The sequence below is a fragment of the Corvus cornix genome, chromosome 1A (assembly GCF_000738735.6).
Source record: "Corvus cornix cornix isolate S_Up_H32 chromosome 1A, ASM73873v5, whole genome shotgun sequence".
In the NCBI taxonomy this organism is placed as follows: domain Eukaryota; kingdom Metazoa; phylum Chordata; class Aves; order Passeriformes; family Corvidae; genus Corvus; species Corvus cornix.
In genome coordinates, this window is record NC_047057.1 from 2,495,730 (window position 1) to 2,515,407 (window position 19,678).

The following is a 19,678-nucleotide window of genomic DNA, read 5'->3' on the forward strand; positions in this document are numbered from 1 at the left end:
TTACACCCTATTTATGGGACAGACCCATCTTGTGGCTCACTGCATGCCTGGGCTCTCCCCAGCTTGGTACAACCATCGCCGACAATTCAAGCCACACAAATTGATAACACAACTAAGGAGGTGGGTAGATAAAACCCTCTCTTATCTTCTGCACCTGGGGTTTATCTGTCAGGTCCCTGTGATGGTGTTTTGCTTCCTTACCTGTTCTTCTCCTGCAGACAGTGGTCAGCCTATAGGAAATATTACTTATCTCCACAAAAGCTCTTTTCCTGCAGATGTAATGGAAATGTTTTCTCGCAAGCCAAGTGTTTCCTAAAATAATTCATGCTGCTACTTTCAGTTAAACTCACACCTTGTCTTTCCAGGAGTGGCTGCTCCCAGTGGCTGGTGGGGAAACCGTGTTTTGGGAGGAGGTCTGAACTTTTACAAGGGCATGGAGGGACAGGACAAGGGGGAATGACTTTAAAGTGACAGAGAGCAGGGTTAGATGGGACATTGGGAAGGAATTCCTGGCTGAGAGGGTGGGGAGGCCCTGGCACAGGATGCCCAAAGCAGCTGTGGCTGCCCCTGGATCCCTGGAAGTGTCCAAGGCCAGGCTGGATGGAGCAGCCTGGGATAGTGGAAGGTGTCCCAAGGGGTTTGGAATGAGATGAGCTTTAAGGTCCCTTCCAACCCACATCAGTCTATGGTACTGTGATTCCCCTGAAATGGTGAGACAGTTGTATGAGCTGATCAGTGTAGGTCCCTTCCAACTGAAATATTCTATATTCTATTCCATTCATTTCCATTCCATTCCATTCCATTCCATTCCATTCCATTCCATTCCATTCACTTTCTGGATGGCTATGCAAGGCCCAGCTGTAGCTCCACTGCCTTCTCCAAACCCACTCTGTTCCCAGGCATCTCCCACAGGACCTCAAACCTGTTGCAGCCTCCTCATCCCAAATCCCACTTCCCAGGCTCTTCTCAAGCCAGATCCTGACATGGTGGAGTTAAATTTTCCCACCAGAAACTTGACCTTTCATCAGATCTTCCATGCACAACCAGTGTCAATAGACAGGCTCTGTAAGAGAAGATACTTTGCCTGTGTGCCAGCCCAGAGGAACAAAGCAGATCTCTGGAGAGCAGCATTAGGCTAAAAATCAATCCTTGAAAGTGTGACTCCTGTTTTAGAGAGTTGGAAATAATATACTAGCGCTTCATGGGGAAATAAAAAATAATGGCATTTCTTCTGCACAGTTCCCAAATGGAAGAACCTTCTCCCCAAATCAGGTTGTTGCCTTGACTGCAGAGGGATCCACATAAAGTGGCTCAACGCAGCCCATGGTTCCTGAAAGGTGAAAAAGTGGTCAAACTTTTCCTGGGGTGAATTTGAGCAAGAGCCCAGAACTGGTGGTCACCATTTGGGGAAATTCTCCATGGCAGTTCTGGAGCTCCTGCAGTGATTACAAACAGAAGAATAGACACAGGTTTTTATACTGGTTTAGCAGTGAAAATACCCCATTTTGGCATTGCAGCACATTGCAGAGCTCTCTGCAGTGGGAGAGTTCTCTCTTGTCAGGCGAGTTGTCCTTCAGCTGCATCCCCCACTGAGAAACAGGGTCATTATTTGAAAGTTTAAAGTATTCTTCAGAAGCCAACTGCAGATCTCTTTGTGTGTGATAATGTGAGGTAATTGGTTGGGCTTAATGATCTTGGAGGTCTTTTCCAACCTCAATGATTCTGTGATTCTGTGTCACCTTACGCTTTCAGGGATGTGAGAGACCTTTATAACAGGGAGGGACAATTGCAGTCAGTGCATCCCTTGGCTGTCCCCTTACAAGGGCTGGATCTACTTTATTTTGGGAACCACTTGCAGAGCTCTGCATGGAAGCTGGTGGACCTCCCATCTGAGGGAGACCTCTGTCCTGAGACCCAGCAGGTCTTGTCCTCCTGCTCTTGCTCTGAAGTCCTGTGAGTTTGACTACATTTGGAGGTTCCTCAGGTTTCCCCCTCTTGTCCTCCTCTGCTCTACTTCCTGCTGGACTCAGTGATACCAGAACGTGGAATTTGATACGACTTTGGAGAGCAGGAGGCAAGCCCTGAGTGAATGACTCGTGGTTTATGCCAGTGTTTATTTCTACAAATACCTGTTCTGATGGGAAACCAAGGGCTGTTTCCTTAGTTCAGAGTTTACCTTGGCATTTTTATTTTTCCCCAGGTGTCAGGTCTCAGGATGATGCAGGCCTAGGACAAAACATTACCGCAGCAACCATCACAGGGACTACCCCTGCAAACACTACAGGGATCTCACCAGCCATCTCTGCATTGTCACCTACCAAACAACCCCAAACGACCGCCACCACTATGACTGACAAAGGACCCACTCAGATCGCTGCGACAACCACTGCTCAAAGCACCACCACCAATACCACCAACGTGGGAGCGTCATCATCCCCCGCTGCAATGTCACCTACTGCAGTGGGAGGGACCACCCCCACAGCATCAGGGACCACATTGGCTAACACCACCACCACATCAGCCCCCACATCTGGGCAGGACAGCTCTTCACACAACGCCACTACCCCCACAGCCGTCCCTGCTGCAAGCGCCACTACTTCCCAGCAGCCCAGTAATACTACAGCCAGTTCGGGAATCTTGGGGACCATCACTACCGCAAAGACTGTCCTTGCTGGTGCCATCAGTCCTCCAGGAGCCGTAGGGACTGCTACCGCATCCTCTCCCAGCACACAGCCTCAGGGAAAACAGCCTTTGGATCATTCGTCCAACACCGCTGTGAGCACCACAGTGCCGAGGACTGACCCTTTCCAAAGCTCCAAGGATTGTGCTGTCTCTCCTTCCTCATGTGCCACCAAGCAGCCTCCTTCTTCTTCCAGTTCTCCAGTCCAGGGACTAATCCCTTCCACCAGTCCTGGAAGCACTGGCACATCTGTTATCCCTCTGATTACATCCCCGTCCCTCTCCACCCCTCCGACATCACAAGCTGGCAGCAAAGACACAGTCCGAGAGGCAGCCACCACAACAGCTCCTGGGGCAGGTAACCGAAGACAGGAACCTTGGTTTCTTGTGCTGGGGAGGCTTTTTTGTAGTCTCTTCCTCCAGCTACCCTAAACACCTCCTGTCATGATGGGCTGTCACTACCTTGTGTCATTTTAGGACTTTCCAGCGCACTTGTCTGTGTGACAAGCAGGCGTTTAGGTCCCTGTTGTCCTCGGTGGGGGTCGAGTCAATGCAGTCAGTGAAATTCAAGGAATGAATCAACTGGCAAAGCACAGGCATTGGCTTTTGGATGGACCAAACGGTGCCTGAAGCACCATCAACTGCAGCGACTCGATCCCCAGTGATGGCAAACGGGAGCGGCGGCGATGGGTTGGGGACTGACGCGGGAGAGCTGGGGAAGCAGCCTGACAGCCCCCGGAATGCTGCCCATGGAGGATCCCTGGTGCAGCTGACAGCTGAGGGAAGGCTGTCTGGGCATGCACAGAAAACGAGCTTTAGGTGACTAAGGAGATTTTGTGGCTAAACTCCGAGTTTACAACCCCTAAGGAGTCTGACTTTGGTAGGACGTTCATCAGTGCTGTGGGAGGGCTTTAGCTGCTCACGGCTGTCTAAGCAGCACTAGGAGTGTCCACATGCTGTTTAGGACCTTGCTGAACACTGTTAAGGTGTTTTCTCCCACCTCTGGAGCTTTACAGAGTCATGCTAGTTCCTAAGTGTCCCGGTGAGGCACAGTTTAGCCTCCCAAACCAGCATTTTGTCTGGTGGCATTTACAAGGAAGTCGTCACCCTGTAGGACTGCCAGGGCTCCATGGAGCCTTCCAGACTTGGCTGGGATTGTGGGTTCAGCTCACGTGGCTCTGAATAAAAGCTGTGATCACACTGAAGCCCTTTATTATCTTCCCCTGGAAAATGATGTTCTTGACCCAATTTCCAGTTACCTGTAATTAGAAGCCACTCAAAAACCATCTCCACCCCATTCAGCCTCCCAGCTGTGGGCATCACTAAATGGGCCAAGGTTTTATTGCAGGCCCATCTTCACTGTCTTCTCTCAGGTCATGTTTTCATGTGTGGGCAGGAATGAGGTGAAATGGGTATTTTCATGAAGGATATTTCTTTTACCTTTCTTTCCCCTCCGGCTCCACAGGACTGTTCTCCAGTGAAGGACGATATATAAAATTATGTTAATTCAAATTTGACCCCAAGCATTAAGCCTGAAGAGGTCTAAAAAACCCTTTATATTTAATAAATAGCTGACAGAATGCAAGAGAAACAGATGGGTTTGGAATGAACTCTCTCCTGGAGCCTTCAGAATGTTTCTGGGAGAGAAATAGCCCTCATCTTTGCTGTGGAAGAGGCAGGAGTCCCAGAAGCAAACAGGCTGTGAACATCCTGTGGCATTTTAATTCTCTTTGCCACCACTTCAGGATCAATTAGGAAGCTGGGGATGAGGGTCCTTGCCTTCAAAGGGATCTGGGGAGGCAGGAGGCTGCTGTGCTCCTTGCACTACTCCTCTGCACAAATAATTCTACGATGCTACAGACCTTAACCAAGTCCTCAGAGGTGACCTCAGGTATCAGAGACACCTGCATGGGCCTGGTAGATTTGGGACTTGTGACCTTCTGGAATATCAGGCAGGACACCCCAGGCTGTCTCCTGTAGAACCAGGCACCACTTCTAAGCTTGGGACCCTGGAATTTTTCCGTGGAGGTGCAGTCAGCAGAGGTTATGGCATTACATCCCCTCCTAACAGAGGTGGGTGGCAGGTCCTGGAGAGCCAGGTCTGCCCCTGTTGAGGAAATTTCCCTGGAAGACACCCCAGATAAAGTGAAATGAGGGTCACTCCATATTTCTAAGTGATTGCCCAGCTACCCACACACAACAATCCAATAGCCTTTGATTCCTCTTTCCAGAACACTCTGATGGGTTTCAGCAACAGAAAATAAAATCAGTAATAATATTCTTTCTGTATCAAAGTTCATTAAAAAAAAAAAAAATTAAAGAAACAACTTAAAGACTCTCCAGCCCTTGACACAACGAGCTTTGATGCAGGGCTAGAGCTAAAAACTGATTTTGAGCTGACCCCTAACAGAGCTGTGCCAGCTGTATCCTCTATACTGTGTCAGTGTCTCTCTGCTTGTTTTTTGGTGCATATTGGGGAGCCAGACCAGAGTACCCACGATGCTGGATCTGCATCAGCCAAACCCACCAGTGCCTCCCAGAGCCCTGCCAGTGCCCAGACATCGGCCCCAGCCCCGAGGGAACAGACAGACAGCTGCAGTCCTGGCCACCAGCACCCCAGCATTTCTTTCTCAAACAAGGTAACAGCACCAGAATGCGAAGGAGGGCACTTGGCAGTGGGGCTAATTTAGCTGCCATCCCATGTGCACGTGAAGCCTGCGGCTCTTCTCACTGTTTCTGTGTCAGAGAGAGAGAGATCTGCCAGGAAAGTAATTCCAGGTTGCAGAATCACAGAACTGTTTGGGTTGGACAGGACCTTAAGAGGTCATTTACTCCCATCCATTTCTCCTGCAGTTTTCCAGAGAAGAGACAATGGGGATGGAGGTGAAGGGGAGCGTGTCCAGGGGAGGGGTCTGGAGCACCAGGAGCAGCTGAAGGATCTGGGGGGGCTCAGCCTGGAAAAAAGGAGGCTCAGGAGAGACGTTCTCCCTCTCCACAACTCCCTGACAGGAGGGTGCAGCCAGGTGGGGGTCAGGCTCTTTTCCCAGGAAACAAATGATGGACTGCTGGATTGGTGACCAGCTGTCCTTCCAATCTTTGTGCACCACTGAGAATTGCTTTTCTTCTGCCTTTCCAGCTCGTCTGTAAAGACAGGGTGCAACATACCGGGCCCACCATTTATCTGAAGGAACCCAGAACCTGTGTAAGTACCAACTTGTTGACTGCCATGGAGGATTAGCAGCTGTTGGATGTTCAGCTTTTAACCTCTGGTGCTCTGAGCATGTGAGAAAATGCTCAGAAATGAGGAAATTTCATCAAAGATGCAACCAGTGTATAATGGCGAATGCAAACCCAGGCTCAGCAGTGTCACCAGTGGGGGATGTGGCAGGAGGAGAAGAGTCTGGTGTGGTCTTCTTCAAGTAGAAGTCTCAGCTGAGCCCACTCAGCTCTTACAGAAAGATAAATGGGAAATTTTAAAAGGTAAATCTTTCCCTATACAAAAGCTAGCAGGAAAGCTTTTTGCCTAAATTGAGGGGCTGGAATTTTGTGCCAAAACTCAAGAAAAAAATGAGGGGTTCTTCCACAGTTATTGTGTACTTTGTGAGATCTTGTACCTCACACTGGGGTAGGGTGGCATCCAACTGCAGAGCAACTGGGGAGGACAGGAGCCCAGAGTTTGAGACTCACTGTGCTCCTCAGTGCTCTCACAGAACCCTAAAGTGAGAGGAAAAAACTCCATTTCACTTGTTTCAGACCCTCTACAAGACCAAGGAGAAGTACAGTGTGGTGGAAACTCTGGGCACAGGCAAGCCCAACCCATGACCACACACCAAGACCCCTTCTGGTGGGTGGGCACTGTCTGCTGGTGTTCCTGAGGGATATCCACATTCAGAATGGTTCTTGTGGAAGCTGTGAGCTTCCTGCAGTAGTGAAGATGCACTGTACTGATAAGTTCCAAATAGGAAGAAGTTTTAAGTTGGTGATAAAGAGGAAGAGACACCAGTAAATGGCTGGCGAGGTCCTGACAGAGTGATTGTGGGCAGAGCTCAGGGGTGGGTTTTGGCATGATAATGCTCTGGTTTCTGGCAGTGTAAGCAATGGAAAATTGGCACTTCAGGGACCTTCTCACAGCCTGTGCTATGGGCAGGGACACCTTCCACTAGACCAGGTTGCTCCAAGCTCTGTCCTGCCTGGCCTTGGACACTTCCAGGGATGGGGCAGCCACAGCTCCTTTGGACAACCTGCTCCAGTGTCTCACCACCTTCACAGTAAAGAATTTCTTCCTAATATCTAATCTAAATCTCTCCTCTTAATTTAAAACCATTCCCCTTTGTCCTGCCACTCCCTGTCCTGTCCTAAGTGAACAGAATCAGCTGAGTTGGAAGGGAAGTGAAGCCACACTGTGTTCACAAAACCCCTTCAGACACACTGTCAGCACAGCAGCTCTTGAAATTCCCTGTCCCTGGGAAATGGCCCTGCCTGGCAGCCCTGGAAAGGGCTTGGAGCTCCCAACATCACCCACTGTACTCCTGGAGGAGGGAAAGCACCTGCCTGCTGCCTGTTTTCACCTTCTGACTCTGGCTGCTGCTGGGTGTGAGTGCTCCTTGCCCACACGCCTGCCGAAGTGGTGATGTCCATAGTGATGCTGCCCTTAATGCTGAGGATGATTCCAAGGAGGGACCTTATTTCCATGAAGCCCCAGCAGGACAGTCTCTCCTGAGACCATTCCTTTCCCCATGTAATGTCTGGACACAGTTGCAGGTTCATGCTGGGAAAGCTTCTCATTGAATTTTGTATTGAATATATAAAAAGATTCAATCAGATTGGACAAAATCCAATTTTGGAGACTAAAAGTACTTAGGACCATGCTGGTGTTTAAAGCTTCCCCCCTCCTCCTGAGCACTGGGATGCTCTGTCTGGAGCTGTCCTTCCCATAGAGCTGTGCTGGGAGGCTTTTTGGAAGCAGGGATGGTGAGGCTGGGAAGCACCAGCGAGCTGAGGGATGGGCAGACACCACATCTTGGCATCATCCACCACTCCCCTGTGCCCTCTCCGGGGCCGTGCAGCGTTGGAGCTGGCGAGCCAGGGAGTCTCCCACCCTGTTTCCCTTTGATTCCTCTGGGTGTAACAACGAGCCAGAGCATTGTTAGCACAAAATGCCAATTACGCCCCAAAACAGCCACAGAAAGGCTGCAGGGCTGCAAGGGTGCATCCTCCCATCCCATTGCCCTCCTCGGCTGCCAAAGCGCCTCCCACACGCTCGCCCTTAACTTTCCACTCATATTCCTGAGAATTGCAGCCCATTTTGTGCCTCCCAAGCTGAGCAGATAACAGAGAAATGGCACTATCTGGTTTCCCTGCTTTGTAGGCCCGGTAAACACGTCTGTAGCCAAATACTGACAGCAAAGTGAAAAAATCCTTTGCGTTTCACAGCCCGTGGGAAAACAGGAAAGTGTGTGCTATAAGGAGGAGTGTTCCAGAAACAGCTCCAATCCTGCTCCGAGAACAAGCCAGAGTCGGGGTGGCATTGTACTCAAAATTCAGATCCAGCAAGAAACCAGGGAAGCATCAAGGGCAACGTGGGGAACCAGTGATGGGGGACATGTCTGAATCCCACAGGGCAGGGGAGAGGACACTGCAGAGCCACACACCCTGTGCACAGCTGGGCTGGTGGGGCAGCACCAACAACAGGGGGACACCAGCAACTGTTGGGACTGAACCCAGGAACTGCAGACATTTCACCCCACCACACCTCACTTTCTCCAGAAAAAAAAGGGAATTCAAGCCATAAATCCCCCAAAAAAGCCAAATACACAGTTGGCACCGCTTTGTGGACTGTAGGCATTTCACAGGCTGGTTGGTTCCCTGGATCCTTCCTCTTCAGATGATGCTTTAAGCAGTGCTGAACAGTTTGGTCCATGTTCCCCCACCTTCTACTTCTCCTTCCTTTGCTTACAGCAGGATCTTAATGAGTTTTTTCAGTAAGTCTTATTAGCTCAATGCCTCACATTCCATAGGATGACTTCTCCCAAGGTCTGGCTCACAAATATATTTTCAGTTGGGTTGCTCCTGCCTTGGAAGCGATGGATGGATGGATGGATGGATGGATGGATGGATGGACGGATGGATGGACGGACGGATGGACGGATGCTCTGCTCCTCATCCCAACCCTAAAATGAGTTAGGTGAAGCAAGAAGTGATGATGGCAGAGGTGGTTGGTGTAGCCTGAGCTGTGGTTGAGCCACACAACCCCATGTCCCTCTCCCAGGGTTCCTCCTCCATCGTGTCCCCCACCTGGACACAAATGTGCCCAAGGAGCTGAGTCAGTGGATACTGGGGAGCACCAGAACCTGCTGCAGTGGGAGGTGCAAAAGCCACAGCAGGAGCACTCGAGCCCACTGGAATTGCTGTGTGCCACCCACTGCTCTGGGGACACAGGACAGTCCCTGGAGCAGCCAGAGGGACTCCCTCACCGAGCAGGGTCGTGGTCCCCCCTCATCCCGTGCAGCTGGCAGGGGTGGTTTGTTGACTCAAGTGCTGTTACCTCATTCGGGGATGTTGATTTTAGGTCCCCGCCAGTGTGGGAACCGGATCCGAGCTGCTCGGCAGCGCCTGTCAACTCCGGCCAAGGAATGCGAGCGGCTCCGGCGGCGGAGGGGGAGCTGCCAGGGGCATCCCTGCCTGCCCAGCGGCCTCACCCTGCCCCTCTCCAGCCCTGGAAAGGGCCAGTCCCTCCAGTGCACCCTCTGAAGGGCTTTAGGCACTGCTCACCAGCTGCCAGTGAAGCGGTCTCAGCGAGGTTTTAGCCTCGCATCCCATTTCCCTCCCCACCCAAAAACAGGGTCCTTTTTCCCCCCCATGGGATGGCAGAGGGACAAACAGGTTACTGAGGGCTGAGGAAAGCAGAGCTGCGGCAAAGCCTGGGGAAGGAGGATGCAGGGGGGCAGCAGAGGCTTTCCCTGCCTCTGCCAAGCGGCAACTGCTGCACAGCCAGGGACTGAACACTCAACATTCCAAGCGTAGGAGCACAACCCAGCGTCCAGACGTGATAAAACCACCGCGTCCAGCTGGGAACCAGCTTTCCAGGGAATGCTGCCCTCGGGCTGTCCCGGCACCGGGCTGGGGGCAGACTCCCCACCCAGCTCTTTTCCCAGGGACGGTACAACCCCACAGAGGGGCCCCGGGGAAATTCTCCCGGTGCAAAGCGAAAGGACAGGCAAGGGACAGTGGCCTCACGATGCTGAGCTCGCCCTGGAACTGTACCCGGGGCCGGCCTTCCGCCCTGGCAAGTGCATCCTGTCTCCACTGCTGCTTCCCAAATATTTAGATAAGATGGGGTGAGATTAGGTGCCTCCCCGGGCCGGGCAGCTCCCATCCTTGGAGTGCAGCAAGCAGGGTGCTGCCGGCCACCGGTGCTGTTGGGATGGGAGGGGAGGGTTTGGGGTGATGCAGCAGGCAGGAGCAGAGCCTTTCCCAGCCACGTACTTCATTTCAGCATGGATTGAGGACTTTGACACACAGGAGCATCTGCACACGAAGGACTTGTGCACACAGGAGCTGTATATACAGCACCTCTCCTACAGGACCTGTGAGAGCCAGGCCTGTGCACAGAATCATGGAATCGTTTAGATTGGAAAAGCCCTCTAAGATCATCAAGTCCAACCATTAACCCAGCACTGCCAAATCCACCACTAACTCATGTCCCCAAGTGCCACATCCACACATCAGGACCTGTGCATGGAGAAGGGTGATCCCCTCTGCTGAGCTCCCAGATGCTACGAAGCATCAAGCAAAGAACTTCAGAAACACCTTAGAGGGAGTGTGGGCTCCATTCACCCCTCTACCATCTCTCCAGGGATGCTTCAATTTGCCCAGAGAAGCTGTGGCTGTCCCATCCCTTGAAGCGTTCAAGGTCAGGTTGGATGGGGCTTGGAGCAACCTGGTCTATGGAAGGTGTCCCTGCCCATGGCAGGGGGTGGAACTGGATGATGTTTTGGGTCCCTTCTAACCCGAACCACTCTGCGATTCACTCTGCGATTCTATCCAAAAGCAAGGCACTGTCTCTTGCTCTTGCCTACAGAGCTGTGGGGAAGCTCCAGGCAGGACAGGGACCTGTGTTGGTGGGGACAGAGGGTAGAAAGGCTGGAGATGCCTGGGGGCGAACTGTGGGGCTGCACAGCCCTGCCCTGCTCCTGCTGTGGCCCCCTGGCCTCCCCAGCCCCGCCTCGCTTCCCTCAGGGACCTGCTATTCCTGGAACACCAAAAGCTGCGGCTCACAGATAAGGCTGGTGCAGGGCCCCGGTGAGGAACGGCAGCCAAGAGCTCGGCTTCTTGTAAAGAAACTACTTTTAAACTTTTCCTGTTCCCTGGGAGGGCTGGCGGCAGGCAGGCAGTGCAAAGGGATGAGGGAAGATCACAGAATCTGTGTGGTTGGAAACGACCTCTGAGATCATCAAGTCCAACCTATGACCCAATACCACCTTGTCAACCAGACTCGCACGGTCCCTGAGGCAGGCTTCCCTGAGCCAGGACACAGCTGACATTGCTCAACAGTCTCGGAAATTAAATAATATTCACGAAAATATTCTTCCATCGGCATATATTTTGACTCAAAAATTAACTGTGTCCAAACGGTCTTCCAAAAGTCTTTGGTAAGAATTAAATCCCAAGAAACATAGAAAAAGTTCTTGAACAACCATGCCAGGAAGTGTTTCAGTTCCTTTTGAGCTTGAATTAAGCTAAAATTTACAAATCGTTGTTCAAGAATCTTTTCAAGTTTAAGATAAATGTCCATATGCGGCTCTGAAAGCCAAGAGTCTTCCCATGGTTCCTCCATAGTTTAGAGATGGAACAGCAAAACAAAAACAAGAAGAGGAATCCACAGTTTCTAGAATTTATTCACAATCAGTTGCTGTAGGGATCAGGGATCATTCTGCTCACATTCCCCACCATTTGTTACAGTGGGGATACTGCAACACGTGTATCAAACAAGGAGGCCGTGGAAAAGAAATATATATGGACCAATTCTTGATAGATGTTTCAGAGATGTTTATTTCTCCAGCTGCATGGGCGGGGCTCTGCCCAGGAACTCTCACAATCCCCAGACCGAGGGTCCTTGCCCGCGCAGGGGAACACAAAACAGCCACTGGGGAACGAGGCTGACCAGGGGCTCGGGAAACGCCATCTCTGTCCCCTCAGGGCCCCTCTCCCAGGGCTACATGGCAGGGGGAGGAGACCCCGACACCAGCCCGTGGCACTGAGTGGCACATCCAGTCTTAAAGGGGTCATTCTATAAGGATGCGACATCCTGCACCCCTGGCGATGGGGCAGGATGTTCCTGGGCAGTCCCTGGTGGGGAAGCACTGCTGACCCTCACTGTCACTGCAGGCTGAGTGGGAGGCTGCCAGCAACGACACCACCTTCTTTGAGAGCTTCTGCTCCACGGCCCAGCACGCGTTCGACACCAGCAGGGACAGGTGCACGGTGACGCTGACGGCCTGCGAGCCCCAATCCCACTGCTGGGCCGTGTGCGTGGTCCTGCACCGTGAGTATGATCCCACCCTCCTGCTGCAGTGGGACAGGGTGGCACTGGAACTGGGGACCCCAGAGCTGGAGGCTTGGCAGAGCCCTCAGGTCTACTAGAGCTTGGCCAAGGGACTCTGTTCCTGTGGCTGCCCCATCCCAGTGGTTGGGAGAGGTACAACAATTCCAGAAATGAGCTTTGTGCCCCAAGGAATGCACCAGATCCCTCTGCCATGTTGAGTCAAGGCAGGAACCAGTCTCCAGGAGGAAAAATCCCTCCCAGATGGTTAAAATCAAGTGCCCAGTTCAAATCCTTCCCCAAAGACCACAGAAAGCAGCTTCTTGCCCATGACAGAGCCCTGTTGGAATACCCAGCTCAGCCTGGGGGTGCCCAAATATTGCTTTAGGACTGGGGTGCTGGGGACATGGAGACATCCTGCTGCCCTAGCATGAGGGGCAGGAAGGCCTGAGCTCCATCCTGCTCTTACTCATCATCAGAGCAGGGGTTGCATGGGTAGTCCAGACTCCACATCCATCCTCAGGGAAGGCACCCAGGCACTGGGGACTAATCCTTGAGGAGCAAAGTATGGCCCCTCACTGGGCTTGCTCGTAAATCACCCACTGGAGATGGATGGTGGGGCCTGGGGGCTCTGGGGCTGCCCCCTTCCAGAAGAGATCCCGGCTCCTTGTCTGGCTGTGGAGCACCTACAAGGGTTAGGTTAATCCCCACACATCTCCATCCTCCTCCTCCAGAGGATGGTGGCACATCCTCCAGGGGATGGTGGCACATCCCTTCCACACCTTGTGCTCACTGAAGCCTCTTTCTTCCCCCAGTTCGCTTGGACTCTGAAGAAGTCTTCAAGGGGCTGAAGGAGAAGAAGGAGAAGTTAGAGGAGGTAAGTGGGTCCCTGGTCACGGCACAGCTACCCCATGGCTGTTCCCCAAAGGTGGGTGGCACAGGAGCCTGACCTGTCCCTTCTGTGGCAGCTTGGCATCGTCAACATCACCTCTGACAAAATGGTGGAGGACATGACCATCAACGACGAGTTCAGCACCCCCCTGATCATCACCATCATCACCCTGGCCGGGTCCCTGCTGCTCATCGCAGCCATCTACGGCTGCCACCAGCGCTTCTCCCAAAAGAAGGACCAGGTGAGGTGGCATGGGGGTGGGACAGGTATCCCAAGACTTTTTTCATCCCAGAGGCATCTTCAGGAGATGAGGATCATCAGTGTTGCTGTCTCTGCTGGTGGAGACATCCTGGCTTGTCCAGTGGGCACCACCCTCGGTTGTAATTTGAATAAGAAAGGCCTTCTCAATCCAAAACCCCATTCCAAAAACCAGCTGTGCCCCTCAAAAAATTTCTTGAAATACTTTTACGAGTAGTGGAGCTGAGTTGGGTGCTCAGAATCACCCCCAGGGGTGCCAGGGAGCCCCCCTGCGTGCAGGGAAGAAGGAGGGCATCAGCAGGAGGGGCATCGACACCACAGGGCTCAGCCTTTGCAAGAGCTGGGCCAGGGCCAAATTTCAGAGCAGGAGCAGCAGGATTTAAGGAAGAACCAACACAGAAAGATAAAATAATGTGAGTTTTATCTCAGGAAGCAATCCCGGGTGATTTTAGTCCACCTGCAAGGACTGGGCATTCCCAAGCCCTGGGGCACCAAGGTTCGCACTGGTCCCAGCTGCTCTTCCTGAGGATTTAGCTCTGGGACAGACAGAAACAGAAAGAGAAAATAATTATGAAATCAGATTATACAATCAGGGCAAACCACCCTTCCAATGGAGAAGCAAACCTACTTCACTCTTACTTCAAATCATTTTCCCCTGGACCAGCTCATCCTTTCTCAGTGATCCCAACATCTGCCCCATGGGAAAACAAGGAATACAGCTTTAAATATTTAGAGTGCAAGGTAGGTGAACACAGGAGGGAGGGAAGAGCAAACCAGTGCCAATGTCAGACTTGTTTGTACTTACCAGGCTTGATTTTTTTGGGAAGAAATAGGGGAAGATGCAAAACCTCAATAAATATTTGACCTGTGCTGTGGTCGTCCTGGAGCTTACAGGATTTCATCACCCCTTGGATGAAACCTCCCTGGTTGGGGTGAAAAACATCCCAGCAGGGACAGAGAACAGTACAACATGCCCCATGATTTTCAGAAAACAGGTAGAAATAAGGTATTTTTAGCGATGTCCCTAAAATAACCTGGTGCAGAGGAACTGGTACCAGTCCCAGCTGGATGTTCCCGAGGTAAATTCCCACCAGGCACAGAGCAAAGTAGCAAAACCAAAGCTAGTTCTGAAAATCAAACGCATTCCTCCTTCCTGGCTTTGTTTTGGGGTGGTTTCTTTTGTTCTCCTTCTGTTTCAGTTCCAAAAATGACTTGAAAGTTTTTTTCTATTTTTTTTTTTTCCTCCAACCTTCCCTCCCCCTCACCTCCCTCCCTGTTGTTTTATCTTGGAAATACCCAGAACATCCACCCTGATGTCCCCGGGTTTGATGATGGACATGTGGCCCTGATCTTTAATGTGAGTTCCAACACAGGGATCGGAGGGGCGGGCGCCGCATCCGTAACACCCCCAGCTCTCACCTCCGGCGCTTGGTAGGGCCCAGGAGCTTTTAACAGGACTAAAGCCCAGCTTTACAGCCCCCTTCTCCTCGCTGCATGGCTGGAGGGTGCCTTGCCATGGTGGGAGACCAGCAATCCCACAGGGAAGCAGCCCTTGGGAGAGCCCAGATGTGTCCTCTGCTTTCGAGCATCCCCCAATCTCCACCCACATCCCCCCTGCCACGAGTGACACAGGGGACGCCCAGCAGTGCCTTTGCAGCCCCTCTGCCAGCACCAAGCCCTGCAGTTTTGCTTCTCCATCCCTTTCCTTCTCCATGGATTCCCTCCCACGCCTGTCTCCTGACATTTACTAGGAGCATTGTAATAGAGCAAGCTGTGAATCCAGGCAGATTTTAACAGGGCTCCCCAAAAAGGGCTGAGCAAGGACTGCAGTTCCCCACTGAATCCTTCCAGGGAAGGAGAGGCATGAAGGACCCACCGAGTGCCCTGTGCTTCCCAAAAAAAGGCTGACCAAGGACTGCACCTCCCCACTGAATCCCTCTAGGGAAGGATGGGGATGAAGGAGCCCAAGTGGATGCAAAATTAGGATGGGCTGGGGTTCTGCCAAGGGATGAAGGGCAGAGTCGGAGCCTGAAGCACATCACACCAAAGGACCAGGGTGACAAAGTGCCTGATTGCATCTTTCCCTGCCTGGTTGTCATAGAGAGTTCCAGAATGAGGAGGGATGATGCTCAAGATCTGGCAGGTGGGACTACTCCCGAGTTAAGGAAGAGAAGAATAATAGAGCAACTAAACAAAGACAGGGGTGGTGAGAAAGGGGAGGGGAAGAGCAGATTTGAGGTAGGGAGGCAGGAGTTGGGATGCAGCGATGCTCAGCCTCTTCCCAACATCCTGGGTGGAACAAACTGAAGCTGGCAGCTGCTCCTGGAGGTTTTCCACATGTCTCTGGCTGCTCTTTCTTCCTTCCCATCATCAGCAGAGTCTTCCTCTTGCCAGCTCCATGCTATCCCCTCGCTGACCCCACCTCAATCTCACCACGAATGTCTCTCTATGTAGTTACATCAATCTATATGGGGCAGCTGTCACAGCTGGCTGGGAGGTGACAGCCCTGAGGTGATGCTCACAGCGAGGCCAAGGTGTTGTTCAGTGGGGTTCATGGTTTTCTTTCCTCATAGCAGCGCCTGACCGAGGAGATGCAGACCATGGAGAACGGCTACCACGACAACCCCACGCTGGAGGTGATGGAGACCTCCTCTGAAATGCAGGAGAAGAAGGTGAACCTCAACGGTGAGCTGGGGGACAGCTGGATCGTTCCTCTGGACACCCTCATGAAGGAGGACCTGGAGGAAGAAGAGGACACGCATTTATAAGATGCAGAAGTCGATCAAGTGAAAAACGACCACCCCCCCCAAAAAAAACCCCAATAAACCCTACACACATGCACACACAGCTCCAAAATAAGGCAAGATTCCCCCCAAAAGGCAGAAAATCCCTTAATGAACTAATCATGGCCCCTTGTGCCACCACATGGGGTGCAGGATGGAAGAGGAAAGGACATGAGAAGACACCTCTGGGGCACATCAACACAAGCCACTTTGGTGGCCACATCTGGCCAAGCATCCTCCATCCCCCATCCACCTCCCACACCAGACCTGATCATGGGCAAACAGGGTGGCTTTGCTCCTGAAGAGCTGCTGGTGTCTCCTCCAAGCATGTCTCCTCCCATCCCACATCCAACCACGCCAGCTGCATCCTCCAGCTACGGAGCGACTCAAAAATCAAGAGAAATGAAGTAAATAGGACGGGAGATGGAGCACGTCTGACAGCAAAGCAGCACCTGGCAATTACAGCTAGAAAAATCCTCTGGCCCACGCTGTTTAGTCATCACCCTGCCCTCCCTGACACCCAGGTATTGAGTGGAAAAAGCTGGAACAGCCTGTTCCTTTTTAATCCGGTTTCCATCCTCTCCTCAGAGCTAAAACGCACAAGAGCTCCTCGTTGTGCCATAGGCAAATGGATGCATCGGGACCCAGCGGGATGGGAGGGATGCAGCAGTGCCAAGTGATGCTCAGCCCTGCTGCCAGGGGCTGTGGAACAGATCCTGCACCCACTTGGAGACTGAGAGAGGTGCAGCAGCTTCTTGTTTTGAAAGGATGAGATGGAGGGAGAGGAGAAGGAGGAATTCCTTGAGTTCATCCCTCTTAGGAAGGGTGTGGAGAGCAAGAGTGATGCCTGGTCTCTAGTCCAGGTATGATGTTGGCAGTTTTGTGGTGCAGGAGTCCAGCTCTGGTGCTGCATTTCCCTATAGAATGCCTTCCAGGAATTACACAGCAGCATCTCACAGCCCTCATCCATCCTCCACAAGACTGTGGGACACACACACCATGATGGTTTGTGATTTTTGAGGGCACATTTTCCTGCCTGAGCAGCAGAAGAGGTAAAAGAGCAGCAGAACAGGAGCCAGGGAGCTTGGTGGCATTCAGGGTTTTCCACCAGTACAGCCCTTGGTGTTTCCTCCCCTCGAGGTTTAAAAGCTCAGTCCACGCTCTTGAGCTCCTCTTCACAAGCCACTAAGACAACAGAGACCTGCAAAGCAACTTCCAGCTCAGCAGCAAAGCTGGGACTGAGCTTTGTCCTGCAGCCCTTGGTCTGTCACCCAGGTCTCCCTTTGCTGAAGTCTTTAGAGGGGAGAAGAAAGACACGGCTGGACTGAGGCCATTTCTGGATTTTGACTGCCCACCACAGCTCCTAAATGGCTCTGAAAGGTTGGGGAGGGGGAGAGTTTCATGCCTTTGCTCTGGTGAAGCAGCTCAGCCCTGGCAGAGGCAGGGACCAGTGGGAACCATCCTCCAGCACATGAGGACCAGAAGGTCACTTGGCTGAGTCCTTCTCCTGACCTGAGGATGGTGCTTATCCCAAATCCCTCTGCAAACCAGAGGAGCTGCAGATAAGAGCGATGCCCGAACACAGCCCTTCTCCCCTGCTTGCCATAAACCAAGGCACAATGGGGAGATTTCCTTTGGGCTCTGCCACCAAGTCAACCCGACTGGGATCTGCTCCCATGGCTGCCCTGAATGAGGGGAAAAGCAGAGCCAAGCAATGGGAAGCTTGGAGAAACCCTGGTGGAGTTGGGAGTACTCAGGAAGGAGAGGATCGGGGTGGTTTGTTCAGCCCCATGACAGGCACTGGCAGAAGATACATGTGGCTCTTCCCCCTTCTGTCCTGCACCGAAGGGCAGAGTCTGAAGTGTTCAAACCTTTATATTTTTGTATGTAAATATTCCTGCTATTCATTAGCAATGTATTCTGCACACTTCACTTACCTGTGCACTGCACTATGGGGAAGTAATTTTGGAGGGGAGGGGAAATAACAAAATAAAATTAAAAAAAAATTTAAAATTATTAAAAATAAAAAAAAAAATTAAAAGAAGAAAGAAAAAGCTAAAGGCCAGCCTGGTAGGGGATTAAATTTTGACATGAAGCAGGAAAACACAGCTCTTGCCCAGCTAACTCCATGCCACAACTTTACCCCTGTTCTAGCAGCATCAAGTTCAGCTCTTTAACATGGCCATGAGGCTCAGAGAAGCGGCCTCGGCATCCACAATTGCTCTGGTGAGGATTTTGGCCTCCCAGCTGCCCTGAAAGGTGAGCAGCAGGTCCCTGACCTCACACCTCTGTCCTTCCCAGAAATAAACACAGTGAAAACAGGGCGGCAGTGATGCTGTGGCCATGGGGGCTGGAGTTGCCACAAGGACACCCCTGGCAGGGCATCTCCAGGTGGTCAGGCTTTAGCTTGTGCCTAAAGATTCCCCCTTCCCAGCAAAGAGATGCCAAAGTGCTCTAATGAGTCAGGTCCAAAGACTTTCCAAGAGAACCCTACAGAGGCTTGAGATCAAGTAACCTTAAATCTTTCCGAGCAGAGACCAGTGAAGATATTACCTGCTCAGCAAGTGCTTACAGTGATTTATATTTGAATAGGAATTGTACATTTATTTATTTTTCCAGACACCATATTTTTAAACCACTAATATTTTATAGTAGATTTTCCTTCCCCTATTTAAAAGAACTATTTCCACAGGAAAAGAAAACAGTACTTTTTTTTTTTTTTTTTTAATGTTGAGAACATTCTTTTTCGGGGAAAAAAAAAAAATCAGGTAGGAAATGCAGCAATGAGCATCTTTGGCCTTAACCCTTCCCTTCGTAGACTGTAGCCATAACTGTCACACCAAAAATAATAAATAAAAAAATAAATATTTACCAAGGCATTTCCTTCCTCCCTGCCCCTCCTCCCTTCCCTGCGCTCCTCCTCTCTCCCCCAAAACAGCTTTAACATCCCACACGTTGTACAAAGAGATTCTCGCTCTTACCTTTTGGTGAGAGCTTTGCAAGCAGCTCAGATGTCCTTGCAAGAGACTTTTCTATTTTCAGATTCATGAGGAAACGTGTAAATACTTTAGGAGCATTTTATCTCCCGCTCCCAGTGCCATGACCCAGCTGATGAGGTTGATACTGTGACTGCTGCCTACAGAAGACACACAGAAGTCTGTGAGGGACTGGAGAAGGAAAACCTGATTGCCCAGGTGGTTACCTGTTGAGCCTTGCACATATAGTAGAGCTCTTACATACTGTGTGTAGCAGCATCTCTCACGGGGACAGGAGTCTGATTTACACTGGAATTTACTGAGGAACTGGATTGTAAGAGATTATTCTTGCATTTTCCTACAAATATATTTTGAGAGCATCATGTATTTCTGTCAATAAACATTCTTATGTAAAAGACTCGTACCTTTGGATGAGTGAGGGGAGGGGTGGGCAGGGCAGAGCTGGTGCTCCAGGGCCACAGCTTCCTGCTCTGGAGATGCTCCATGGGAAAACACTGACCAGCTGGAACAAAACTAACCCAGACCTTCA

General features: G+C 51.4%; 1 protein-coding gene across 1 annotated transcript in view; it reads left to right on the plus strand.

Annotated features, from left to right (window-relative positions):
* Positions 1 to 19,546, plus strand: part of PODXL (podocalyxin like) — a 45,062-nt gene extending 25,516 nt beyond the window's left edge. Inside the window, exons 2-9 of the mRNA XM_039571224.1 lie at positions 2,201 to 3,037; positions 5,164 to 5,318; positions 5,816 to 5,881; positions 12,067 to 12,223; positions 13,036 to 13,097; positions 13,189 to 13,353; positions 14,671 to 14,727; positions 15,944 to 19,546. Coding sequence (XP_039427158.1) covers positions 2,201 to 3,037; positions 5,164 to 5,318; positions 5,816 to 5,881; positions 12,067 to 12,223; positions 13,036 to 13,097; positions 13,189 to 13,353; positions 14,671 to 14,727; positions 15,944 to 16,138 — 1,694 coding nt within the window. The 3' untranslated portion in view covers positions 16,139 to 19,546. The remainder of the gene's footprint in view (positions 1 to 2,200; positions 3,038 to 5,163; positions 5,319 to 5,815; positions 5,882 to 12,066; positions 12,224 to 13,035; positions 13,098 to 13,188; positions 13,354 to 14,670; positions 14,728 to 15,943) is intronic.
* Positions 19,547 to 19,678: the final 132 nt, after the last annotated feature.